At 42.9% G+C, this 17,715-nt stretch overlaps 1 protein-coding gene across 1 annotated transcript in view; it reads right to left on the reverse strand.

Moving 5' to 3' along the window:
* Positions 1-1,074: 1,074 nt before the first annotated feature.
* Positions 1,075-17,715, reverse strand: part of syne2b (spectrin repeat containing, nuclear envelope 2b) — a 166,835-nt gene continuing 150,194 nt past the window's right edge. Inside the window, exons 124-137 of the mRNA XM_080783979.1 lie at positions 16,960-17,142; positions 14,975-15,112; positions 13,791-13,985; positions 13,039-13,345; positions 12,501-12,569; positions 11,111-11,235; positions 9,197-9,326; positions 8,803-9,014; positions 8,391-8,591; positions 6,959-7,087; positions 6,133-6,330; positions 5,864-5,938; positions 5,308-5,363; positions 1,075-3,374 (exon numbers count right to left, since the gene is read on the reverse strand). Of these exons, the coding sequence (XP_080640105.1) occupies positions 3,164-3,374; positions 5,308-5,363; positions 5,864-5,938; positions 6,133-6,330; positions 6,959-7,087; positions 8,391-8,591; positions 8,803-9,014; positions 9,197-9,326; positions 11,111-11,235; positions 12,501-12,569; positions 13,039-13,345; positions 13,791-13,985; positions 14,975-15,112; positions 16,960-17,142 (2,229 nt within the window). The 3' untranslated portion in view covers positions 1,075-3,163. The remainder of the gene's footprint in view (positions 3,375-5,307; positions 5,364-5,863; positions 5,939-6,132; positions 6,331-6,958; positions 7,088-8,390; positions 8,592-8,802; positions 9,015-9,196; positions 9,327-11,110; positions 11,236-12,500; positions 12,570-13,038; positions 13,346-13,790; positions 13,986-14,974; positions 15,113-16,959; positions 17,143-17,715) is intronic.

The raw sequence follows: 17,715 nt of genomic DNA on the forward strand, positions 1-17,715 counted from the left end.
CACCGTCTTGGCAAAGACCACACCACCCATAATTCACAACGGTCACAGCAAACTCTGTTGCATCACAACTGGTGTAGGTATTGGATGGAGCCCGCACACCACCAAATCGTGAAAAACAACATACTATAGTATGCCCTCCCTGACCATGGACTTTAGCCTTTCGCTTTTCTGCGATTTAACCTTTTTTCAAATCCTCAACAATGATGAATGAATATCAACCTCCTAATACATCCCAATACTGGGGGGAGTGATCGGTGAGGGGAGTGAGTGGTTTCGGAGTGATTTCCGTCTTTTTTTAAATCCTCAAAAATGAAAAATGAGGATATTTTAAAAAAGACGAAAATCCCTCCGAGACCATGGGCTATAGTCCATGGTCTCTCAGTGATTGTCAATTTGAGAAACATAATGGGGGTCGATGGCAGATTTTGGCACCTCAAAAAATATTTTTCACCTATAGGAAGTGATTTTCATCATTTCCTCCAAAAACATGAAAAACGACATATGGTCTAAAACTATGGTTTTTTTCATAGTTTTAAAATTTACAGTAGTGCTTTCAAATTTGAGAAATTTATAATGGGGGTCAATGGCAGATTTTGGCACGTAAAAAACCCCCACTTTCAATCTACTACAATCTACAAACTATGCTTCAAGGTATCCTTCCATGCAACACACAAAAGACAAAATGGCAAACAATGTTTATTGTCAGTCACATATTTCAAGCTATACATCCTATAGGCATTCAGAAAATAATGTTTTCAGTCTACATTATATCTTTGCTCAAAAATAGCAGATTTACACCACCATTAGCGTTATGGCTTGTAAATCTGCTATTTTCCCGAATATGGATTGGTTGAAGTAGTTGCATGGCAGTGTCATGCTGTAGAGAATTGCCATTTTTAACTCGATATACGATTGCGCGCAACCAAGTACAACTCAAAATAATTCTGTAAACACAAATATTGTACAAAATATTGGGGACATTTATGACTTCAGTAGAACCTGTGTTACCCATTTCATAGCATACATACCGGTAATTATTCAGCGCCTTATGTTGTACACAAACAGCATTTGGGGGGGGATTTGTTTATGCCACAATATACTGTAGCTCTGTTGTATTTCCTCACTGACAGTGACATGTAAGTTAACTACATTCAATGCTCATTCAAAAGATCGCTTACATTCAGTTTCTGTACCCAAGTCTGACATACACTGTAGTGTAGTGGCATTACTGTACATTGACTTAGGTATATTTAACTGCATGGTAGAAACATGTTTCAGAGCAGCTTTCAGGTAGAGCGTGCGCGCGCGCGCACACACACACACACACACACACACACACACACACACACACACACACACACACACACACACACAGTCTTTGTAGATATAGCTGTTAACCACTTGAATCCTAGCATCCCTCTTCTGGGGTACATATTCTGTGAAAATAGCAGAACTACCAGCTTTTTAGATCAGCTAAAAGTAGCCGATGGGAATCCGATCAACTTAAAACTCTACACTCTATACTTTAAAGTATAGAGTTTAAATGGATCAAATCGCAGTGGTAAAGCACCAGATGGGGGTAGATGGGGGTGGAGTTTACCACATTAAGAGTAGCTTGAAAATGTAATGATTTTTTAATCGTTCCATTCTGAATAGAAACTGGTTAGGGCAAAATATAACGATAAATAAATGTAATAAAGGTTGTTGTTTTTTCATCTTTATATACCGCAAACAAGTTAGCTCTCTCTATAGTAACTGAGTCTGATAAAACAGACCTTTCTTTTACACACAAACACCTGTGAAATGACTCAAGTTTTAAAGTGAACACTCTCACACATTATACATAATAATTTAACTATGTCTTTTCAGTAGTTTGCCATTATATACAAAACAATTTGATACAAACAAACCCAAAAGTACATCATTGTCTGAATAACATTAGATTGCAAACAAAATATATCTTTTTTTTAAACCTCGCCGGCTACACAAAGCAAAGCCTTGTCTGCAGAATCACTTATCAGCTATAAACAAACTCGGTACGGCGAACAGTTTGCTAGAACAAAGAAAACAACACTTTTTCAGTCATTATGTACAAAATTGCTCTCCAGAAGTGGTTGTCCAAAATAAAACAATAATTTGGTTATTGACAGCAACTCTCAAATGAGAATTCTGGACTAAGCGTTTTCTTACCATAATCTGTTATATCCAAGAACGAGTGCACCTCAGCTCTGAGCATGCGCAGTGGGTTTGGCTGTAAAATGCCTTTCTAAAACGGGTAGTCCCAATACTTGATTCTGATTGGCTGTTTACCTTCACATGACTGGTGTAAATTTCATCGATAACCCACACCTTCAATCACTTTATATCATTCGCAGCTGATTCCGTATCTCTTAAGGACTGTCTAAAGACTAAAGAGGGCGAAACGCGAACAGTGAACACTGTACTGGCGACGCCATGATGCTCCATGGAAGGAAAGAAACATACGCAGTTGAGACCATTAAGGAAGCTGAACCTGAGCTGAACCTATCCTCTTTATTTGTCATAGTAAAATACCCGGTAACCTGAGACCTCTCGTGGCTTACTGCTTTATTTTACTGCAGCCCATTTGGGACAAAACACTGTGGAGCGTATAGTCTTTATGAAAGACAGATTTCTACAAAAACACTTGTTCTTGGATATAATATCAGAATAAGGTAAGAAAAACCTTGGCCCAGAATTGTCCTTTAATGATGTTCTTCAGCTTTTAGTGATGATACAAAAAGATAATTTAAACTGCGCAATCGCTGATGAAAACGTTTGTTGGGGACATTTACTCACAAATGTTATCTTATCTACATAAAAACCATGTTACTTTAAAATGAACCATTGATATGGCTTTGATGAAGAGGTTGACACTCTACAAAACAATAAATAGGTCTTTAAATAAGAAGAATACGAATTTAGACTTGACTTTAAAAAAATTGAAGAAAAAAATAATAGGGACACAGACGTCGGTGCACTCACAGTCTCTTGTCTCTCATTCAGAGTGTCTTTAGCGATAAAGAGTGTCACATTGGAGTTCTTACTGTACACACCACAGGAGTCCATTTGGAGGTTTCATCCTTCCAAGGTTGATGCTTGTTCACAAAGGAAGCAATCTTCACTATTCGGTGTACAACAAATCTCACGTGGGTGGAGGGCCGTTGGTGTAGCGCAGCATTGGGTAGAAAGAGCGGGCAAAGTTGTTGGTCAGTGTACAGCTGAAGTCCTCCTCGGACATGGGCACCAGGCAGGCTAGAACCAGCAGGAGGAGGAAGAGGATGTGGAGGGGGAAGGCAGCGCGCAAAACCCGCTGGAAGAAAGAGCGAGGTGGAGAGGAATCCCTCTTCTTCTCTCTGGAGGGTGGGCAGATAAGGCAGTGGGTTAAGGGATCACACAAATCATATCGTTATCCTCTGACTGGGCCATAACTAAATTAACTGATTTGAGTCGAGAAAGGTTATTATAAATTATAATGAACTAAAATGAACAAAATAACATTTTAGTTTACTGAAATACAATGACAGAGGCAAAAAAGAGAGAGAACTGACTGAAACACAATGCCCACAACACTCTCAGTATGTTTTAACAATGAACGACAGCCAGACGAATTGTCCGGAAGTGCATTGTTTGTCTATGGGACCCGGTGACTACCGCCGATGGCAGGCGAACGGCCAATAGTCGAAAAAATACAAATATCTCGGCCTATACAGGGCGATTAGGCGATGTGGCGGCCGATGCTAGCCTGAATTAAATTAAACTCAAGGTGCATGGCCCAACAGTATAATGAGAACAAGTAAACAGCCAGCCCTCAATAAAACATATTTTTACATAGATTTATTATGCCTCGCCCAGACAGAGCTTCTGATAGAAGTTTTAAAACTAAACTGAAATTGAAAACATGAAGTCAAAACGAAACAAAAATAAAAACTAAACCAAACATTATTACACGACTTGGTTGAATGTTTGATTCTGATTGGTCAGTCGCTGAATTCAGCTCTGTTTTATTTCTGGATAACAGAACTCCGCTCTATAACAGAAGACTCTGAGATTTACAGCTGTATCCAACATGACAGTCATGTAAACACACACACACAATGTCATTTACAGCTGTATCCAACATGACAGTCATGTAAACACACACACAATGTCATTTACAGCTGTATCCAACATGACAGTCATGTAAACACACACACAATGTCATTTACAGCTAGACATTGCTCTCAAGAATGTTTTTGAAAACTTTTGAAGCGAGAAATAGACAATGCAGTACCCGAAAATTTATTCTATTTGATCAACTCACTTCCTTGTTTTCTGACTGTGCTGCAGCTGGGCAGACGGCCAACACTTATGTATACTTTTCATTACCGTAAGCAAGGACATACCTTGTTTTGTTGTGTTTTGGGTAAATTTGTTAATTAAACTAGAACTGCACTCTGTCGAGTGCCTACTTGCTTGTTGCACACAAGTGCGCACAAGTGTGCACACTAGTGCGCAAGCAGAGCGTGCAAGTACTGTAGACCGCTACAAACGTTCAAATCTCAGCCTCTCTGTGAAAGAACGTTTGCAATATTGAATTATTAGGTTTAGCTATTTGCTACGTACCTTGCTTTTGGATAAAGCAAGGTACAAAGTATTTTGAAGTATGGTAATGATTACTTATGCCCGTTATGGCAGTGGTGTCAGATTACATACATAGGGGCATTACCTTTAGTCCACCCGACACTGAAACATGTCATCGTTACGTCACCATCGATAATCAATTATACCCTGGCATTGGTACATATCTGGGACATACGCTTCGTAGCATGACGGAAAACATACCTGCACGGTCTGCTTCCGTATGTCCCGTGCCAGCATATGACGTCATACCATATGCTGCTAAGGGACATTGGTACATATCTTCATCACGTCATGGGACATACGCTTCGTAGCATGACAAATAACATACCTGCATGGTCTGCTCAGTGCTTCGTGCCAGCATATGACGTCATATCATATGCTGCTAAGGGACATACGCATCGTAGCACCTGACTGATAACATTACTTGCACGCACTGCTTGCGCAGAGTAGCCGTGTAATAAGTGGGATAATGCATGGCTAGGTGGTCAATATAAATCACCTTCAGGTGCAGGGTAATTAACCACCTCCGCTTCGTGTCGGTGGTTAATCACCCTGTCGGTGATTAATATATCAACAATGACCACCTAGCCATGGATTATCCCTTATATAATAACCTTGGTTGTGAGGGAATAGTGAAAAGGAGCTGATGCCACATTAATAAATTACCTTCTAGTGGTGGTGGGTTTGACTGGAGCTGCACTGAGTCTGGGATCAGACTCCTCCTGAAATAAAAAATAATGTTGAATAGCGCGAACAGCTTGTAGATCGTCTACTTTCGTCAGAGATTTGTTATAGAGGTTAATATGGTAGGGGGCCTAGTATAGAACCATGTGGAACACCGGTTAACAAAGTATAATTATAGGCTTTAAGTGGTTAAGTGTTATGTTAAGTTCTACTACTTACAATAAAATAGAATACAAAAGTCTGTATTGTGCCCATAGCAGTGTTTCTAAATGAATAGGAAAGTATGGATCATAGACCAGATCAGAATATTTGATGTTTCTAAACAAACATGTAATTAGAATGTCTATGAATGTTTTTACAATATTAATAAAGTGTCCAGAACATTAATAGGTCTATGTCTAGTTTGTCAACATGGATATTTAGAACAAAATTATGTATTTCTAATGGTCAGTAAATAAGGTAATGAATAATACTGCTCTAATGCGGCGCTGCCTGTTTTTTTTAGTTTTGTTGTGGTGATGTCATGATGATGCCATACCTTCTGCCGCAACAGAGGAGACATGAGCGTCCCCAGACCAATGCTGTCCACCTCTGAGCTGCTAGGACAGGATTCCTGACAAACACAGGACATTTCTTCAGATAATATTCCTCATCATGATGTTGTTGCTCACTGTACCCGAGTACAGTTAACAAAGCAGCTGTAAGTATAGTTATGGGCTGAACTAAATAGATCATGTACGCACACGCGCGCGCACACACACACACACACACACACACACACACACACACACACACACACATACATACCGGTCTTCCTTGCAGTATGAGCAGGTCGCCGGCCACCTGTCGGAGCAGGAGGCGCAGCTTGTTGGAGATGACGTGGACCTTCTCCTTGGCCTCCACACTGTCCTCCTCCCCTGTGGAGGCCTCCAGGAGGAGGTGGGAGGAGATATCCTGCATGGCGGAGACCTGCCTCTGACCAGCACGCAGCTCCTTGTCCAGAGCCTGCAACACACACACACAGCACCGGCCTCACTGACACAGCTGAGCTGAACTCTGGTCAGTTCATATATACCACACAGCTCTGGCCTCACTGACACAGCTGAACTGAACTCTGGTTAGTTTATATACACCACACAGCTCCGGCTTTACTAACACAGCTGAACTGAACTCTGGTTAGTTCATATACACCACCGGCCTCACTAACACACTAAACTGAACTCTAGTCAGTTCATACACCACACAGCACCGGCCTCACTAACACAGCTGATCTCTGGTCAGTTCATATACACCACCGGCCTCACTAACACAGTAACACACTATATATTATACACCACACAGCACCGGCCTCACTAACACAGCTGATCTCTGGTCAGTTCATATACACCACACAGCACCGGCCTCACTAACACAGCTGAAGGTGTGTTTAACATTACATTTAGTCAATTCTACTTCTGCAGTGTGTCACAATGACACCACAACATACTTTTCTTTCTTTCTTTCTTTCTTTCTTTCTTTCTTTCTACATGAAACTCTGATGTGGGGAATCATAGCAAGCAGAGATGAAATGACCGTTCATACGATTGTGTTTATCTTAGACTCAATGACACCAGTCTAAAACAAGTATCTTTACCAGGAGTGTCTCTCTGTGTTCCAGAAGGGCAGTGTGCGGGGTCTTGTGGTCATGGATGTTGACAGCGTAGCATCTGTTCTCAGCCCGCGCCAGCCACATCAACAGGGAGTGGAGCATTTCATGGAACTCCTACAATAGCGACAGGACACCTCAGGGTAAGTGCAATGGGAAACATGACAACAGGTACAGTGAAAGTCCCAGATATTAATAGCCATGTCTACTGTTATAGCTACTGTACAGTGTACAGTAAGCCCTCCCACATTTTATGGACACAGAGGTCTCTAGTTTGATGCTGGTAAACTGGAGTCTTCAGACTATAACCACCCAACACAGGTGCTAATGAATACCCCCTTCAGTGTGATCCAAAACTCTTGCTGTGGGTGTGGTGTTCCTGTTTGCAATAGCACCCATGAGACTTGGGGCTGTATTTTGCGTGTCTTAAGTACCAGGTCTTATTCCCTAACTTGAGTAAACTAAAGACCTGGAGGCGTGATCAATGCCATTTGGCTATTCTGAGTGGCCAAAGAGCATTAATCACGCCTCCAGGTCTTTAGTTTACTCAAGTTAGGGAATAAGACCGGGTACTTAAGACACGCAAAATACAGCCCATAGTCTTCTTGTGTGGCCAGAACATCAGAGATGTCCTCCTACTGATAAATCTGGGGTAATCTATATTCACGGAATGGGCTTGAATGGCAAACACTGCTTTGAATACCAATCCTAATCTTAATATTAAGGTATGACCTAAAGTCCTTGCATTGGTTCTGCAATGTGGTTATTTTTTTTAAATCTCTGAATTCAGTTTTATCCCACTCATTGAATATTACAAGAATTGACCAGAAAACAAATATTACCTACATTTTTCCCATGTATTAGTTGAATATGGCACATAAACCAAGATGGCAAAATATAAGTACAAAAGCACCGGCACTTGCACCGATTCCAGTACTGTGTGTCAAACACATCCACTGCGCTGTCGATAAACATTTTACTTATACATTTGTGGACTAATAGTAACATTGGGAAGACCAGAGATATTCGGTTATGCACCATGTCACTAATTAGCACACCTTGTATTAGTGAAAACCTGAAAGCACTTCATGACACTGACCGAATACCATATAGTTTACAGTGTAGATATCCCCATAAAACATCCCTGTCTTGTCTACCAACCATGGTTCGCATACCACTATTAGCAAGTCAACTCCATTCACCTAATTACTGCTGTTAAGAAGTGAACCATTCCGATAGAAAACCAATTTTTTGGATTTGTCTCACATCAGGTTCTCAGAACAAAATGGTGTCCCTAATCAGCATGTACAGTACTAACCATGAATGAACCATTCTACAATTCACAATGCTTTCTGATGCGACACGTTGTGATCTTGTAGATCTGCTATCTTCGCTAAAAAAATCAAAAACTTTTAAAAACCTGGCACTCCATCAGGGCGTTGTGCAGCCGCCTCTCCCAGCTCTCCAGGGCAGAGCAGGCCTGAGTCCAGCTGTGGTTGGCTGATCGCAGGCCTTCCTGGAGCTCGCAGAGCTCCACGCTGTCTCCACGCTGGAAGTGTCTGCTGCTCAGGTTGATGGAGATCAGCAGACACTTGTAGCTGTTGAAGGTCTTCTGCATCTCCTGGTCCAAGGCAAGGAGAAAGACGAATTAACTGAGGTCAAGATGGGAATTAAGCTCTTTGTTTGGCCATTTCACAGAAACGGAACGATGCGCAGAAAATATATCGATGTCGAGCAGAAACCTCATATCTCCATATTTCAACTTTTCGCGTTTTAGAGAAATACTGGGATAAAGGACTGAGAATTAGATTGAAGCCGCAGAATAGCCTTACCTTGAGTTTCCTGATGTTGCACTCCATGTCCCTGAGACTGGTGGCTGGAGCAAGCCTCTGCAGCCTCTCCAGCTCCGGCAGCACCCTGCTCAGCCAGGAAGTGATGTCACAGAGGTCAGAGTTGAGTTTCTGCCACTGCTCCAGGTCCTGTTTGATGTCCATGTCATGGCTGAAGTTCTGGGCCTGAATTAACTCCCAGCGCTCAATCACACCTGGACACAAAAACACAGATAAAAACATGTCTATACGAAAATAATAATAACCCACTGAGAAATTAGACGTCTAAAATACGTCTAAATGGCCGTCTAAAAATGTGTTATTATAACGTATAACCTTTTTCTAAATGATGGTGTGTTACAGCTGAAAAGGTCGGTGTTGTTGTGCTTCCGAGTACCTGTGCTGGTCTGTTTGTCGGCAGTGCTGGCGGTGAGGCCTGGTTCCTCCAGATCCTCCTCATCGTTCAGAATCAGCTTGACTCTCTTCACGCTGTTAACACTGCCATTGCACTCCGACATCAGCTTCACCTGTGCACACAACACGAGCAAAGCAAAGCCTTCAAAACGCCATTAAAGAAAAATGGGCTTCGACCCACGTTTGTAGACAATAGAATCCTGGAGAACTGGCATGTCAAGGGGGTAAAACTGAACATTGAACAACTGAAGGGGAAATATGACTTGTTAAACAGGGATTTCTTCTGTTTTTTACAACTAAGGGATTACCTTAGAAGGATGTTAGGGGCCGGAGATGACTTTACCTGTGTTTAGTGATGTGGAGAATTTGTTACATAATGATCAAGGTTCATACGGATTCATTTCTATTATGTACTCTCTATGCTGGGTCAATGCCCAAGGGAGGGCATACACAAATCTAGAGAAAGGTGGGAGTCAGATTTAAATATTATTATTGATTGGTCTGATTTGTGTCGTGACAGCCTCTCTGCTACTGTCAATTCTACAGGGTATAGACTGACTCATTATACTTTCTCCACCAACTTTATTATACACCTCAAAAGTGTAGAAATGCAAACGAAAATATCTCAGATTTATGTTTTAGGTGTGGTACGGAAGAAGGCTCATTTGTGCACGGTACATGTATAAAAGTTAAAACATTCTGGCAGGATATTTGTGATACACTGGCTAAAATTATAGATGCTCCCTTCCCGTTGGACCCTGAAACCTGAAACTTCACTGCAATCAGTGCAAATCTAGGAAGACACAAAATCTAATTTATAGAGGTTGCACTCGGGGTTGCTAGGAAATGTATTGCAATAACATGGAAGTCTGACTCCCCCCCACCTATCGCAAGGTGGTTCTCAGAAATGAACAGTTGTGTCACTCTTGAGAAGATGACTTATATTTTGAGAAATTCGAAAGGGTTTGAAAAAGAATTGAATATTTGGCAACCTTAATTGAATTATATGGAAAATGTGTCCTTACCTGTATCAGAAATGTTATAGGTTAGTTATTTTCAGCTATCTCAGTCTGGATCAATTGCTTCCAGACACAACTTTTTCTGTATAGTAGATTTGTCTCTTCTTTTTTTCACGTTTTTCGTATAATATTATTATTGTTATTATGCTTTAACTGTGTTGTTTTCTATGTATATGGGTTTGTATGTGGGGAGGGCTGTGGACGGGTGGTCTGTGTATTTTGTGAAAAATTTAAATAAAAACGAAATATATTTAAAAAAAAAAGCAAAGCCTTCATTCATTGTATTTACACAAGGACAGCGTGTGTTAGTGTACTCGTAGCCCCAAGGAAGGGACTTCTGGTGGTGGTGTGTGTATTTCTTTATTTGTGACTGTGCATGTACCACACTTAGGCAGCACTGCCGATGGAAAGATAAACTTGTGGTGTGTGCTGAGGATTTAGCTACATGAGGGGCCGAGAGAGAGAGAGGAGAGAGAGAGAGAGAGAGAGAGAGAGAGAGAGAGAGAGAGAGAGAGAGAGAGAGAGAGAGTAGAGAGAGAGAGAGAGAGAGAGAGAGAGAGAGAGAGAGAGAGAGAGAGAGAGAGAGAGAGAGAGAGAGAGAGAGAAGAGAGAGAGAGGAGAGAGAGAGAGAGAAGAGAGAGAGAGAGAGAGAGAGAGAGAGAGAGAGAGAGAGAGAGAGAGAGAGAGGAGAGAGAGAGAGAGAGAGAGAGAGAGTGTGTGTGTGTGTGTGTGTGTGTGTGTGTGTGTGTGTGTGTGTGTGTGTGTGTGTGTGTGTGTGTGTGTGTGTGTGTGTGTGTGTGTGTGTGTGTGTGTGTGTGTGTGTGTGTGTGTGTGTGTGTGTGTGTGTGTGTGTGTGCGCGCGTGCGCGCATTACGTACATATCCCTGTGTGTGGTATGGTGTGCTGGTGGTGTGTGTGGGGGAGGAGCCCAGCCCTCTGGGACCACGCTTCCTCTCTGGGGTGTCCGACTGGTGCCAGTTGGGCGGGTCTGTCACAGACTTCACTGAGAGAGGGGAGAGGAGGATGCGAGCCAGAGTCAAACCAACAACCACATTCGGTTCACAGAGACTGAGTAAAGTCCAATTCCTTCGTCGCACGTCGAAAACAGCCGACCTCACAACTTGTTGCAAGTGTAAACGCATTGTCGGCTGTTTGACGTGCGATGCCGTCTTTGCTCAGTAAAAAAAAAAAAAAAAAACAGAACGTTGCAGGAAAAAAACAAGCAGAGAGAGAGCAAAGAGAAGACTTAGTCATAAAGAAGGAATAATTAGAAGAGACAAAAAGTGAGAAAATGGACCGCAGGGAGACATAAAACAAAAATTGCAAAAGAGAGAGAATGGAAAGAGATTAAAACCGCAGTAAGGTTCTGTGATCACGCGTAACTTGTGCTTACTGAAGCCTTCTGTGGTCCAATATACACAGAATCCTGTCAAACTGTACATGCAAACATCTGCAATGCCACGACAATGGAAAGATGATCCATGACAATGACATGCAACGAGCAGCATAACAAACTGAATGAACTCAATGAGTTATAACAATAACAAGTTCAGTGTTTCATCATGCAGGTTCACGTCATCACAGGTCAGGCAAGTGCAGAGGGGGGGGGGGGGGGGGCTAGAGCACCTGCCCTTTTCAAAAACAAAAAAAATATATATATTTATATATTTTGGGGCACAAAACACAAAGTTCCTCATGCAGTGCACTTTTAATTAATTTTCTACCTTGAAGTCAAATTTTATGTAAACTTTAAAACCTGTGTTATCCAAATACAATGTGGCCAGGCGGCTGGCTGCGAATAGGCACGTGAGGTGTGACAGTGATGGTAAGTAAGAACGCCTCATTGATAGTCCATCATATCATGTTGACCCGCACCAGAAATAACAGAACTACATACTCACAGCAAATCACGATGCAATGCGTCGTGAGCTTGTAGATCTGCCATCTACGGCACCTGTCACCATCTTATGACTAACAATAAATCAGGCATAATATCCTAAGGGGTGGATGTTCATGCCTGGCTTAATATCCTAGTGGAATTCTTTGTTTCGTTCTTAAGCATGGGTCCTATTTGTAGATGATCCACAAACAAAGGGTGGGTGTAAAATGTAAAAATTATTGTTATTGGTCCATCTAAATTACCGGCAAGCGGGAGAATTCCTTTGTGGTCCAACTGCTTTAAAATAGGACCCAGGTTTAAGAAAAAACAACAAACTCCCCCTTTAAGCACACAGTGAGTCAGAAGCATGCAGGTGGCAGAGTGCCTACCCGAGGCCCCCTTCAACGCTTTGGCAGTCGACTTAACAAACGACTCTGTGCTCTCTGTGACCTCTACATCTGCAAGAAATAATGCAAGACAACGGAATAACCTACACAGCACTGGTTACTGTGTACAGTACATCTATTCTTGTTCAGACGTTAGTTCAGTTTCGCACACTGTGAACTCCGGAGATTGCAAGTCAGCGGATAGGTGTTCTGAGAAAAACAACAAAAGTCAAATAACCATCACGTAGCTCTTAAGCTCAGAGAGCTAAGGTCTTTTGAGAGATCTTAAATGCTCTAACAAGACTGGACATCAGAGGAGGAGAGACAATTCTGAGAATTTTAAAATAACCGGCAGTCGACAGAACTCCACTGTAGACAAAGGAAGTCAAAGTTGTTCTAAGAAGTACAAAGATTAAGAGTCAATTTTCAGATCACAGAGTTGTCACAACAATTGTCTCTCAAAACTCCTGGTATGAGAGTTAGCATTATGCTCCCTGAGCACAGTGGGGGAGGGAGGGAGGCAGCAGACAGTAATTAGTACCTGACAGCGCGCTGAAGAAGGTGGCGTCTTCGTCGTCCTCGTGCGACGAAGATCCTCCCACGTCAACGGTGTGGTCCCACTCCAGCGGTATGGAGTCCACGCTGACGGGGGTCTCCCGGCCCGATCGCTCTAGAGGAGGTGCCAGGAGGTGTCGTCCTGCCGACACACCGCCCCCCGCCACCACCGCTCGAGCCATCTCCTCTTCCTCTTCCTTCTCCGCCCTCCAGGACGGAGGGGTGGCGTTAAGGTCTGGTGAGTCCTCCATGTCCGTGTCTCTGTCCGACAGCTCCCTCTCTTCCTCCAACACCTGGAAATGATGCCGTGATACGTCAAAGTCCATCTAGTTTCTCTGTGTTTTAACCCAAAGACGAGCTTCATAAGGGCATGCCCAACATAGCGATTGATTAATGATTATTAATCGATTACTTTATTGAATGATCGACCACTTATTTACCACTTATACCACTTATTCTCAACCACTGTTAAATATTTCTTGTGTGGTTTGACTGAGAGAGGTGTGTGTGTACTACTGAACGTCTGTTGACCAGGCCACCCTCCCAAACACCTCCTGTTTGAGTGTAGTGTGTGGAGGGGAGGTGAGAGAGGTGTGTGCTGTACTGACCAGCGGTCTGTTGAAGCAGGATAAGTGTGTGGAGGGGAGGTGAGAGAGGTGTGTGCTGTACTGACCAGCGGTCTGTTGAAGCAGGGTAAGTGTGTGGAGGGGAGGTGAGAGAGGTGTGTACTGTACTGACCGGCCGTCTGTTGACCAGGCGATGGTGGAAGCGGGCCACCCTGCCAAACACCTCCTGGCAGTAGGAATGGAGCTCCTCCAGCTCGTCTTCGATCAGCACGGCGTCCAGAGGAGCGCTCTTCTGGATGAGGTTCTCCCCGAACACGATGAGGGCGTCGATCTTGTTGGTGTTCAGGGTGATCTCCTGCTGGAAGCCCTGGAGAGAGACAACAACCCTTTCAGTCGTACATATCCAACAAAAAGAGAACCTGTGTTTCAATGGATCCGATGTAGTGATTATTAATCACAAGTGTTGTTAATACTTGTTTAATTGGTTAAATATTTATAAAGCCCACAGACAGATTCAACCACTTTCAATATGGTGTCCATATTTTGGATAACTAGCGAATGAGCTATTTTAGCAAATTTTGCACACAAATTACAACAAAGTACAAAATAGGGCATTCATTATTAGTAGGTATAGAGCGTCGCAGTCCCGCCCCCTTTCATGACGCCAGGCCCAGGAAATGAATCCCAATGCATTTTTCCCATTGACATTTCAAAAAGTATTTATTTAAAGACCTTTTAAGCGTCGTACAAAGCCAAATCGTGACAAATCATGACAACAAACACAATATTTTGGACAAAAAAATAAAAACAACAAAAAAAGTGTAACCTGCGGTTTGTTTCTACTTTCTAATTCTTTGTTTGGCCCAAAAAATTGTTTATTGTCATGATTTGTCACGACAAGAGTTGGCTTTGTCCGCGGCGTAAATGTCTTTAAATAAATACTTTCTGGAAAGTCTATGAGGAAAATTAACGGGGATTTATTTTCCGGGTCTCTCGAGGGGGCAGGACTGCGACACTATTAAGGCATCAATTATTTATGAAAATAATAAAATAAATGAATAACATAAAATTATGAGATATGGAGTTGGAGAATTAAATAGTGGTTTAAATAAGCACTCAAATAGACACAAAAAGGTTATTATGATAAGCAGTGGTGTGCACAGACATTTAGAGGAGCAGGTGCTCAAGTGAAAAAAGGGCACCTTGTGCAGCGCATGGAACCGACCGGTTGCCTTAATAGTGTGAGATTTATAGATTTTGGGGCCTAAATATATTAGAAGCTTTTTTTTTCATTTTCAAAGGTGCACATTGCCAAAAGTGGCTATCTGTGCACGCCACTGATGATAAGGGTCTTACATTGAGCTGTCTCATCTTGTCTTCAATGTCGCTCTCTGAGAAGTGCTCCACGTTGGTGAGCTGGAGGTCCATCTCTGTCAGCCACACCAAGATGCCCTCCCTGGTCCCCTCGAAGTCCTCCCTCTGAGAGGTGAAGTGCTGAAGGGCCATGAACAGAAAAACAGTTCAACTTCATTCATTTGGAAATAATAATAATGCATATTAAAAAAGAAAAATGTTTACACATAAATAAATATCAAGAGTGGCCTCTCTGTTGGGCTGAACCGATGCTTTGGCTTTCAGGAAGAGAGTGTCCCCCCCTAAAGCTACACACCATGGTTCGCAATGTTTTCCCTCAAAAGAGTACTTTGAGAGGCCAGCAGAGAGCAGATGATAGGTTTTACTTTATTATCACTGGCTGTTTTACTGAATAAGAGAGGGAGCCAAGATGTCTAAAGCCCAGTTCAGACTAAAGAGTCACTACCATGAGACAAAACAGTTTTAAGCCCGGTTTATACATTTATATGATAGTGTCACATGTTTGATATACAGTAGCCGACAAGCTCACAACACATCGCAATCACAAGGAGCTGTATGAACATGTTCGATCGATCATATCTGCATGTGACACCATTACGACAAAGCATACATTGTGCATCGCAACGTTGTGGATATAAAACGCAGCCATCTGTATTACCCATGAAATTTGAAATCATCAATGGTGTTCGTTATTAGCTACAATATAGTGGAAAGTATTTAAAGCTATTTGACCCAGGTCTTTAACACAGCCACCAACGGGCCACAAAACTGCACAACTTCCGGGGACTTCTTTAACTACAGGCCACCATCTTCAAATTGCAACAGAAACACCCTCCATCTGCCCAGAGCCTCATGCCACAGTTTAAACACAGCAGCTTAGCAACATACATGCCTGCGTCCACGCATTGTCACAGTGTCTGGGAAGTGACCTAAATACTGACAGCTTAGGACTTGGCATGGTGTATGCAGCACTGTTAACATCATGACACCGGTCACCTCACCGTCCCTGTCAAAATTGCGAGAGGCAACAGTCTGGCCACGCAAGACTAACACTGAGCTAATAGAGTCTTCCTGCTTGCTCAGGGGAGAAGTTTAACCTGTAGGGGTCAAACCAGACCTATATTTCTCAATATAAGGGAGAACAAATACAACCACTGCAGTGGTGTTGTTAGTTATATAATTTATACCATAACATACTCTACCACACAAATTGATCAAAATAACATTTTATTCACGAAACAAAAGTTACATAGCGGAGATGTATTAAGCCATTATTTTATACATTGTTGTGCTGCGTGGCAGCAGAAATAGCTGATCTACAAGCGCACAATGATCTGGACAGATGGAGGATGTTTCTGTTGCATACATTTTGTACACGCTCAGAGAGTAAACACTCAGGATTTCACGGTTGTCGAGGGTCCCAGAGAAAGAACATTGTCTCAAATGGCTTGAGAATCATTGCTGTAGATCTCCAAGATTGTGTGGTTGACCATTACTGTCTGGCATGTATCCAGCAATGAATGATGTTGTTCACGCTGTTACCATCTGGCGAACGGTAAATAGATTGTCTCCCCTGCCTGGGTTTTAGGCCATGACTAAACCACACAATTCTGGTTTCATTGAAATTGCAATAATTGAAAATATCCTATAAGAATTAAATACAGTGTGTGTGTGTGTGTGTGTGTGTGTGTGTGTGTGGGGGGTGTGTGTGGGGGGGGGGGGGGGGGGGGGGCTCCAACAAAGCAGAACAGTTCAGAACATTCAAGTAATATGCGGGGGCGGACGCTAGGATCGGTGAAAAAATAGGATCCACCGCCGTGGACACTCCGGGACCAATAGGATCCCGCCTTGTACTCGCCAGCACCCGCCCTTCTAGACCAGAAACCACACAGGCTGGGCCAGGCTGCCATCTAACTAGCCAAGCAACCAAACCGCTCACTCAGCCCCTCCTCTGTGAACGTTCTCACCTTGAGTCTGCGGAGCACAGCGGCCACCCTCCTCTGCAGGTGGTCCCAGCGCTGGTTGCCCTCGTGGACCATGACCTTGAGTCTGCTGGAGGCGTCTGTCCTGTTCTCGCGGGCCAGGCGGCGGTACTGCTTGTTGACCAGCTCCAGCTGAGTGAGTCTCTCATGAACCTGCCTCTGGAAGGCCTGGCGGAGGAATGGGACACGTTATGTTAGGTGCATTTCTGTGATCATATATTTATTTATAATCAATTAAATTGATTAGATTGATTAACTGTTGCCCTCAGGGTCATTATTCTAACCGACATATTCGTACATGGGCAGAAATTATCTAACCAGAATCGCCGATTAATGATTTTGTCGGTGGGAATTTGTCGAGCTCTGCCTCGTTAAACGAAAAAGGTTGAGAATCACCGCTTTGAAGTAGTAGTAGTGAGATTATGTTGTTTATGTTTAAAAACATATATGGAAAAAGAGAAGCACTGATTAAACTACCTCCACCCACCCCCTGATGCTCAGTAAGTATATAGGTCAGTGGTGGATCTCTGTGGGATGAGGCATCAATAGTTATGTTGCTGTGCAGATCAAAGGCTCAGAATAGCAGCCTCCACCATGTGCTGGTAATCCCGGTCCACACATGACGGCCAAAGGCTCTCTGTCTGTCTACAATCACCCCTGGATTACCTGCCACTGAAACTCAACAACAGACCAGGCTCAAACAGCATCAATGTCTTTAGAAAGGCCAGTTCATGGGCTGTA

This window comes from Protomyctophum bolini (assembly GCF_963924005.1).
Source record: "Protomyctophum bolini genome assembly, chromosome: 15".
Lineage (NCBI taxonomy): Eukaryota > Metazoa > Chordata > Actinopteri > Myctophiformes > Myctophidae > Protomyctophum > Protomyctophum bolini.